The sequence below is a fragment of the Pelodiscus sinensis genome, chromosome 4 (genome assembly GCF_049634645.1).
Source record: "Pelodiscus sinensis isolate JC-2024 chromosome 4, ASM4963464v1, whole genome shotgun sequence".
Classification (NCBI taxonomy): domain Eukaryota; kingdom Metazoa; phylum Chordata; order Testudines; family Trionychidae; genus Pelodiscus; species Pelodiscus sinensis.
The window spans coordinates 5690494-5700500 of NC_134714.1; the positions used below are offsets into that span (position 1 = coordinate 5690494).

The 10007-nt window shown below is 38.2% G+C and overlaps 2 protein-coding genes across 2 annotated transcripts in view; both read left to right on the forward strand.

Moving 5' to 3' along the window:
• Positions 1 to 5247, forward strand: part of KLHDC1 (kelch domain containing 1) — a 51948-nt gene extending 46701 nt beyond the window's left edge. Inside the window, exons 11-13 of the mRNA XM_075926145.1 lie at positions 1749 to 1833; positions 2369 to 2421; positions 2752 to 5247. Of these exons, the coding sequence (XP_075782260.1) occupies positions 1749 to 1833; positions 2369 to 2421; positions 2752 to 2926 (313 nt within the window). The 3' untranslated portion in view covers positions 2927 to 5247. The remainder of the gene's footprint in view (positions 1 to 1748; positions 1834 to 2368; positions 2422 to 2751) is intronic.
• ARF6 (ARF GTPase 6) overlaps positions 1 to 10007 on the forward strand; it is a 202436-nt gene that overhangs the window by 78813 nt on the left and 113616 nt on the right. The gene's annotated exons all lie outside the window — the stretch shown is intronic.

Sequence of the window (10007 nt, forward strand, 5' to 3'; positions counted from 1 at the left end):
TTTTTCATTTATGATAATCCCCAAGAATAATTTATATAAAAGACTGTTTTTCTGTTTCTAGTTATTCATAATGAAGCGTCACTCTGACTATAAATTTTCAGTATTGACTGAACTTGTGTGTCTTGTTGAAAAAAGAATTTTGGTTTTTAATTGCAACTAGGCTAAGACTTTGCATGCCAAGTTTCTTTTCAGAATGATTTTTTTGTTTGTTATAAACTCCCAGTGTTTAACTAAAGAATAAACTATGTGATCGCTATAATTCTAGTTAGAGGGTCTGTGTAAAAAGGTTACATTGATTCAGCTTATGTACTTTGTAAATAACATGCTTTATTAGAATGTTTAGGTGATAAGTTAGAGCAGCTGTGAGAGGACATAAACTCTATCAGTCTATAGAAAAAAGCATCAGGTTTCAAGCTAGAATGTCAACAAAGTCAAGGCAGGAAAGGCTTTCCAGAGTTCTTCGATGATCAAGTCCAGGCCAGAGTTTTCCTAATGCAGATAAGACAGAGACAGATCTATCTACAGGTATGAGGAAGAGAAAAGGTGGGATACAGTTTAGTGTAAGGAGAACAGTGAATAATTGCTGAAATGAATGACATAAGAAAATGTGAGTGAATTTAGTTTTGCATGAAAATTCCATTTATGCATACTTTTTAGTAGATAAACATAATATAAGGGGCCAAATTCTGCATTGATTTACGCCCATACTATCCTGTTTACCTCAGTGGAATTACACTTGGAACAAGACCCTGGAGAATTCTGCAGTACAGTGAAAACCTACTTATATTAATCTTTGATAAAATAAGTGTATAAGAATAATTTTATTACACAATATAAACAAAACTTCTTCTGAGCATGAGTGGGAAAACTGTCACAATCAGAAAGTGATCATGCATGAATTAGTGTGAGGCAGAAAAAGGATGGATGGGAACTGGCAGAACCTGTGTTCTGAGACTCAATCCTATAATTCAGGAATAAGAGTCAACATCAAAGAGCCTACAATCCTCATTTGCTAGTATTTGTTAATTAAAAATAAAAGTGGAAAACCAATATAAAAATAAAATACTTATTAGATGTAAATATTTACTAAAATACTTGTAAGTTTTCCACTGTAGTGTTCTGTGTACAGTAATGATAGGTAAACCAATATAAGTATTTTTGTGTATATCTATAATAAAAAAGTGTATTACAAATCAGCCAGACAGCCACATTCATATGTTGGTCTGTAAGTTCTCTTAAGGTAAAATGGCTAGTGAAAATTGCTTTCCTTTTCAAATCTTCTTATACAAGTATAGACGTGAATAATTTAATCTTTCAAGCATAGTTCCTGAGAGTTGAAGCCTCCTGAAATATTTGTATACAATAAGAGTTTAATAAAATTCCTGTTGGTAAGTAGTATAAAACTAGTAAAATTCAGTTTATCTATTTGTAAGTAATAGATGTATAACATTTATAAAACTGACTGCTCCATTTAACTAAATTTATCATGCCATTATTCAAATTTATATTCAAATGAATCTTTTGAGATATGAAAAATGAGGGGAAAATCATGTGCTGTGAATGAAGTTATAGTCATTCAGGTAACGGTTGTGTGCTTTCCTGAATCCTATATTAAATCATTTGTAATCAGCTAATTTAGATTTGTTTTGCTGATAATATGCAAAAATATCAAGTATGATTTTTTTATTATTATTTATTTATTTATTTTATTATTAAACTATTCATTCTGTTCATAAATTTGTTTGTAGGTTGTGGCACACAGCCTGTCTTGGCACAGAAGGAGAAGTGATGATCTTTGGTGGGAGCAAAGATGACTTGCATTTCTTGGACACAGTCAGTAAATTTAATAAGTCTTAGTCTTGTAATTAAAATTATTTATTTAATTTTTTAAATAATTCATCATTTTTGCTGAGAATGTAAATGGATGGACACTTGAGAGCAACTGGTGACCTAAAGCGCATCTACATCTGGTTCCGAGTGGCTTTATATGTGAGAGAGCATCCAATAGTGTGGATGCTCTCTTGCGCAAAGCTCATCATTTTTGCGATGTGTTTTTGAGGTGTGGACGCTCTTTTGCGCAAGAACTTTTTGCGGAAGACATAGCCTGAAAGGGGAAGTTAGAGAAGTCACATGTCCCCAAAGTCCTGCCTTTCTGGGCATAAAAATAAGGGGTCTGGAAGAGGCAGGTTATCTATTTTTAATCTTTATAAGATTTTTAATTGAAATATGTAAGGACTTCAGTTATATATATGGTAATCCATTTTATATTATCCTGTTGAAACAAATACATAGATATTTCTGGGATAACTTAAATGAACAGTTGATCTTGATCGTTCATCTGATTGTTCCTCTTCTTCTTCATCATTAGGGTCACTGCAGTGATTTATTGATTTTTCAAACTCAACCTTACTCACTTCTCAGGTGAGTTTAGATTATATAGTGGCACAAATTGTCTAGCACAGATAATTATGGTACTACTTTTTATAACTTAATTATTTTTTAACATAAGGCACTTTGAATTATTCTTACTTGGATCAGTAGGTAAAAAAACAAAATTATTAATCTAGTTAATAGTATAAATATGCTGTGTAAATATTTTCAAAACAGTTTTAAAGCATTGGTATTATTATGGAATGGACTATACATAAATTATATATTTTAATTTAATATTCTTCATAAAAGTTTGTTTGATGTTTTGTGTGTTTTATCTTTAGGTTATAAGACTTTAGTTAATTCTGATATTTTTTTCAGATTGTGCCTTGACTGCATTGGTAAAAATGCCAGCCTTTTAGATAATCAAATATACTGCTTACCACCCAAAATTTTGCCACAAGTGTTGAAAAAAATAACCTTTTGGGCTGCAGCTAACCATCGTCAAGAGAAAAAAGCTGAAACCGAAGGACAAGAGCAAATAAATATCACCTGAACAAGGACAAAAAATACTGACTGCTATATGTATTTATAGTGTACAGCAAACATTTTTGTTAGTGACTGTTTACTAGCAGTATACATAAGATATTTCTTAGGCTGAGTTTCTACAAGAAAATCCTTTTTATTTTCTAATGTATAGAAAAAAGTTAAAACTACATATTCTGCATATTTTAATAACACCACTTGAGGTTGCAGAAATTAACTTCTGCTCTTAGGGTCTTGGTGAGTGGTTTCATAGTGATCTTTTGGAAAGTAACAGAAGACACAGACCTTTTTCAGATGCATAAAAATGTATCTTTCGAATTTAAAATCTTATTTTCAGTTTTGTCACATCGGTACTTGCTGATGAAGACAAAATTAGTTTGACACAGTATCCCTGTAAATCTAACTCTTGTTAATATGATTGATTATATATGCAAATCCTATTTGATTTATTTCATTTAACAACAGTATATGAAAGCTTGATTGATACTGGGAGGTAACCATCCTACACATAGGCAAAAATGTCAACAAGCTGGCTAACTGTTGAACTTTAAAAGTTTTTTAAAAAGTTAAATAATTTTGTATGTGAAAATTCAAATGCAGTTCATAATAACATTGTTTTATTGTAATTCTCTAATCAATGAAAAGTTTTCAAAATAGATTTTATATTTTTTTATTTTGAATATCTAAAGTTTATATTTAATTTTGGTTTAAATATTTTGTTTATTTATTGTAAAAAGCTTATATGAAATTACTATTTTCCTATCTGTTTCAGGTATTTAGTTAATTGGGATCCAGTCATTAAAATTTTATGTAAATAGTATATTTGCATGTAGATCTATTCTTGATTAGTTTTTACCATTTTTACAATCTGACTACAAAATCGTGTGTAATTAGGAAAGGAGATTTTGTAGTCAGTATATAGCTTAGAAGAAAATGTATTATGACTGAGTATCACAATTGAGCCATATTTTCCCATTTTCTTCAACCAAGGAGACATTTGATATTAGCAAGAAGGAGCAAATAGGAATCTGAATTGTTCAGGAATGTGGTCTTTCTGTTAAAAGGGATCCTCAACACAAGAAAATGGTTCAAATGATAAAACTGGCCCCAATGACTGTAGAACTTCCTTAGGTAAATCATCTACTCCTTCCATTTCATGACTTATAGCTTGATTTGCAGCTCTTATTTTGCAGAACAAGGGGCAATTTCAAACACATCCTATCACAATGCATATATTAATTACTAAGAACTTAGGATCCTCATCCTGCAAAGATTCCTATGCATGCTTGACTCCAAGCTCATGAGTAGTCCCACTGAGTTTAGTGGGTCTACTCACATGCTTAAGGTTATGCACAGGATCAGGGCTTATAAGAGCTCTTCAAACCATCATTTGAACTGGTATGATCAAATCTGAAGACATCATCTATGTCCTCCAGCTCTTATGACTGAAGTTCAGAAGTTTTGAAAGTACTTTTAAAATTGGTTCTTTCACATACGGAATTATAGGTTTCTCAGATAGAAGTTAAAGTTTAAGATAGATAATATCATTTTGGAATTCATTGTAACTCATTAAAAGGCAGCTTTTGCAATGAGTATATTAATGATAGTAGGGGCAATTTCCCCTCAGATCCACATGGGTACTCAAATCTGTTGTTCTGCTTCCCCATATGTGCTGAATTCACAATGACATCACTGAGAGATCTAAATACTGAAGGGCTATTCCTATTGTACATATATGAAAAGAGAATTTTGTCCATTGATTTACAGAGGAAATAGGATCAAACTGTTTTGTGGCAATATATAATCCTTAATCTGTTTGCTTTAGTTTGCCACTGCACAAATGCTGATGTCAACATTTAAAGTCAGTGGAATGTTAAATGTACATTGGACAGTCATTGTAACTCCTTAAAAGGCAGCAAGTGCACATTATAGGAACTATGAGAAGTCAAGATAGTTAATTTCAGATTGTATACAGCAGTTGAAAATTGGTGTTAATTATTTTAATACTAGCAATTTTGTTCTTACACTTGGGGAAATGTTCTTAAATAAAGAAGTTAGTATAAAAAAGAGGTAAGATATGAATAATTTTTTATGGAGACTCTGTTCGGACTCATTTATAAACATTATCAAGAGTGTCCTTAGCACCATGTTATGTTTTCATTAATGTTTCAGAATATCTGCCGTAATTTCTTTGTTTACTGTTATAAACTAAAATAAAAAGTGAGTTTCTGACAGACTACATTATAAGTGAGTTATGATCACAGACTGCAGAATATTTTGTAATTCTGTCATAAGTAACATGCTTCCATTAAAATATGTGAGTATGCCACACTTTAAAGTACGTTCTGTAATATTTAATTTCTAAAAGCAGAATATTTTCATTGACATCAGTGTGTCCCATATTTTGAATTAGTTGTACAAGTATTTCACAGTTTCCTTCCATCCGCTACTTCTGACTTCTGTCTAAAACTTTGCTAATTTTTCTTCTTTGAGTAATTGCACATGTCCATTCCACTCTAGGTGTGTGTGCACCCTGGAGCTTTTCCTCTGAGCACTACTGGTTCACACAGCATGAGTGCCCTCTGGTAGTGTGGTCGCACTACTGCATGGAGCTATCCAGGGCTGTGCTGCACCCAGCTCCTCTCTCAGTTCCTTCCTACTGTCAGTCTCAGTTACAGTCTTTGTTTCTTCTGATCTTTCCTCCTTTAGTGTAAACAGTTCCCATAGCATTTGTTGTTAGTCTTTCATAGGATATCTGTAAATAGCTTTAAGAATAAATTTTGAATATTATCTTTTTAGTGTATGGCTATGGGTGGCTTTGTTGGGTACCAGATTCTGTACAGTAGTGATGCCCCATTCATTTGTTTCAAGGCCTGTCCATTCATGTAACAGGTTTATGCCAGTGAGCAACCCAAACTTCATCTGCCTGAAGTGTCTGGGAGGGCTGTTGTAAATGACAAACACCATTCTTGCAGAGGGTTTAAACCCTGTTCAGAAAAAGGACACACTGCCAGATTCATGTACCTGCGCATGGAGTCTGCACTTTATCCGCTGTTGGAACGAGTACCAAGCATCTCCAAGTCTGTTAGGAATGCTCCTCGTGTTCTAAGAGAGTCCTAAGAAAAGACTGCATTAAGTCTCCTAAAGAATAGGAGAAGAAGGCATCAAGTGTATGCAAGGACTCAGTGGGGCACTCAAGAAAGTCACATCCTGGGAGCAGTCTGTGAGCCAGGAGGGATTATTGACTCCAGAACCCAAGAAGAGTCCACTGAGACCAATCCCCAAAAGATAAGCACAATTCTTTGTACTGCAGATTCTGGAGCCCTTGCTGTTGCTGCCGACACCAAGGCTTTTGAGGCTGTTAGAGAGTTCCTTAACTTTTGGCATCAGTTTCTCCCAGGATTCAAGAGTCTTTCACAGTACCAATATTGAAGCCACCTGCTCGTGTGGTCCTGGTTCCCACCCCAGAGCACCACTCACCACTGACTACCTCTATTCTTGTGGTACATCTATATAGGATTGAATCTAGCGGCAAGTCAGCAATTATTTTAGTTACTCTCTTCTCCAGACCCATCTCTCCCCAGTATCAATGGTGAAAGGAGCTCACCATCCAGGTGTGAGAGGCATGCATGGAATGCAAGTACTTTCCCCTCACTCCCTGATAGTCTGGGGAATGAGATGGTCCATCCCAGAGTTCATGGGCACTGCCCTCCCTACCCTCCCGAAATGGCACCTCTGTACTGCACAACCCAGAGCCTAGGGAGGGTCCACAAAATCCACTAACCCTGGAACCCCAAAAGAGTAAATCTGGCCTGTGGGAAACCCTGAACCTTAGTCCTCCCTGTCCCCCCTCCTCCACCAGTGGGGCTGGAGCACCAGAGGTGTGAAGTGTCTCAGTTGGGAGCCACATCATTGAGGTTGGAATCAGGTGTTTTTTTTTTCTTCTCACTTGTGTGTTCCCCAACTGATTTTTTGTGGGTCAGTGGCCCCCGACTTCAAAAAGGTTCCCCACCTCTCCATAAATAAAACATGGGAACCTTTTGTGTTGGACATAAATTAATGTTTTACTTTATTTAAAACTAGCAGAAATATCCAGCATCACCCAGGGAAAATACAGTAAAAGGTGTGATGAATGATCATTGACATTAACATAGCATATTTTATTGGAAATACTTTTTTTGTTATCATAGGGAAAGGATCTCATAGTTGCAGTTTATGTGACATGCTTAACAGAAGAGTCCAGCAAATGCCTATGATCAGGCGCTACTAAAAGCGAATCAGTGGCCCAATTGAGATTCTGGGGGCCTAATTGGCAGTCTGGGGGAACCGATTTCGAGATCTAACCAATCCAGTTATTTAAGTTAGGAAATTAGTAGTATCCGTGCAAAATTTGGTGTTTCTAGCTTCTACCATTTCTGAGATCTTTTGGGACTAACAAACTTTCGGAAATATAAGAAGACGAAGTTTGATAAACTAACATGAGAAATTTAAGTGCTTAGTCTGTTTAATAATTGAAATGAATATTTTCTTTCTTAGTAGTTAAATTAAACCATTCTCCCTAGCTGCAGCACTAGTAAAATGGCTCGGGCGTAATAATGTAATTATCTGAGTTTCCTTTAGCAACAGGTGGTCCACGGAAAGGTTTGCATTGAACCACGTGGGGCAAGTGCCAAAAAGTTGGAAACCACTGTGTTAGGGGGATGGGAGAGTGCTGTGTCACAGGGGGATGGGTGGGCAGGGCTGGTGGCAATGGGACAGGGCCGGGGGAATGGCACCCCTTCCACCCATGAGCTGCCTGGACCTGGGGCTCCGCCTGTTCTTACCCAGCACTGGCCTCACTGAGCAGCTAGAGCAGCAGCAGGCAGAAGTGGCCGAGGGTACCGGGGGCCATGGCAATCACACTGCTCGCTGTGATCCCGAAAGGTAATTTCTATAAAACCTTTATTACTGTATTCATTTTAGTATGTTATAACACCATTTTACCAATCATTGTTTCCAGTCAAATTTTTCATTAACCTCTCTTATGCACACTCATTGCATGACTATTTTGAACTCCTTTATATCTACAAAAATTGCAATCCATATTTACAAAAAAAGCACCCCCAGAAATTCCTGCCTATGGGCCTGATATAACCTCATCCCAATAGTCCCCTGCGGAGAGGATTCTGATCCCTGACTTGTAATGGCACTCAGCAAACCCCACCCTGTTCTGGGAATCCAACTAGGATCTGGTCAGGAAATAGATGAGTGTGTCCTACTCACTCACCGACCCAATGGCTCCCAGACACTCATGGGTCAGCCAGGGAGACAGGGACAGGAGCTGGGTCCCCAAAGACACAATCCTGCAGTAATTCGTCCACCCAGGGATTCTTTTCATGTCATGTAGCAGTGGATCCACAGAACACCTGAACCCACCAGCATTAGCAAGACTACGGCTTAGGGCGTTTTACACCATCCTCTCCCACTGGGCTGAAAGAGGAAGTCTAGGAGCTAAAATAAACAGGAAGATCTTGGCCAGTCTCCCAGATGCAGGCACTGCAGTTAACACCTAACCAGCCCCACACTCTGAGCTGTGGGATTTCCTAGCCGAAAATGCTTACCTCCCTCGTCCTGTCTTTGTTCCTAGAGCCCATTCTTCTGGTGCCAATGCCAGCACCTCAGGTTTTTTGCATCATGTATGGTCAGTCCTGGGGGAGAGGTAGAGAGATGCCATCCGGTTTCTCATTCTGGTTTTGGGGTGCCTATATTCTTGCAGACCCATTGGTGGCTGCACACTGGGGCTGTGTCTTGACTACATGGCTCCATCGATGGAGCCATGTAGATTAGGGTTGTAGGCAAAGGGAAATGAAGCGGCGATTTAAATAATCGCCGCTTCATTTAAATTTACATGGCTACCGCACTGAGCTGACAAACAGCTAATCAGCTGTTTGTCGGCTCGCACGCTAGTCTGGACGTTCCCCCTGTCGACATCAAAGCCCTTTGTCGGCAGCCCCGTTATTCCTCGTGGGATGAGGTTTACCGGGGCTGCCGACAAAGGGCTTTGATGTCGGCAGGGGACCGTCCAGACTAGCGCACTGAGCCGACAAACAGCTGATCAGCTGTTTGTCAGCTCAGTGTGGCAGCCATGTAAATTTAAATGAAGCAGCGATTATTTAAATCGCCGCTTCATTTCCCTTTGCCCAACAAACAAATCTACATGGCTCTGTCGACGGAGCCATGTAGTATAGACATACCCTGGGAGGCGCTCTGGCTGCATCCCTGGAAGATAGGGAGCTGATTTATTCAGAGGTCCTATTGCCCGGCTTCCATCAGTCTCAGTCTTCTATTGGGTCCCATTTCTCACCTGGCTTTACCTCTCTGACATAGCAACAGCTGGTAGAGCTGGTGAATACTGTCCCTGGTGTGCTGCCTGATGACCTTGGCTGCATCACTGCTGTACGGACCCAGTTGAGCCCTGAAATTGTAAACTCAACAGTAACAAGTCACCAGGACCGGACGGCATTCACCCAAGAGTTCTGAAAGAACTCAAATGGGAAATTGCTGAACTATTAACTGTGGTCTGTATCCTTTAAATCAGGTAATAACGTGGACATACATGTGGTAGCATGTGCTAATGTAGGGCTATTCAACACACGACCTGCTGTGCAGTTTGGGTTTACGTGGGGCTCAACACGCAGGGAGCCAAACCAAAAAAGTAGTTAATGTAATGGTCTTCTGTTGATATGCATTTTAGTAGTTAAATTCCTGCACGGCCATTGCTCATTACAAGTGCTGTCATATGGGTGGAAATTGGGTAAATATTACATTTTATTAGTGTCAGCAGAACTGACTTAAATGGGTCCTGTGTGTTGTGTAGTCTTGCCTTAATCTTTGTTTTCATGCCCATCAGTGCGAAAGAATCTATTTTCATATATTTGCATGTATATGCAACCACACTTAAGTTGCAGCCCTTGGCATGTGCTTTATCATTGTGGCCCCCAGCCAGGGCTTCCAAAGTTGAGTAGCCCTGTGCTAATGTGTACATGCATGTAGACAGGGGTGCCAGTGTCTACAGATTTATTTATATAGGTCTCTGAATAGTTGCATTTTGA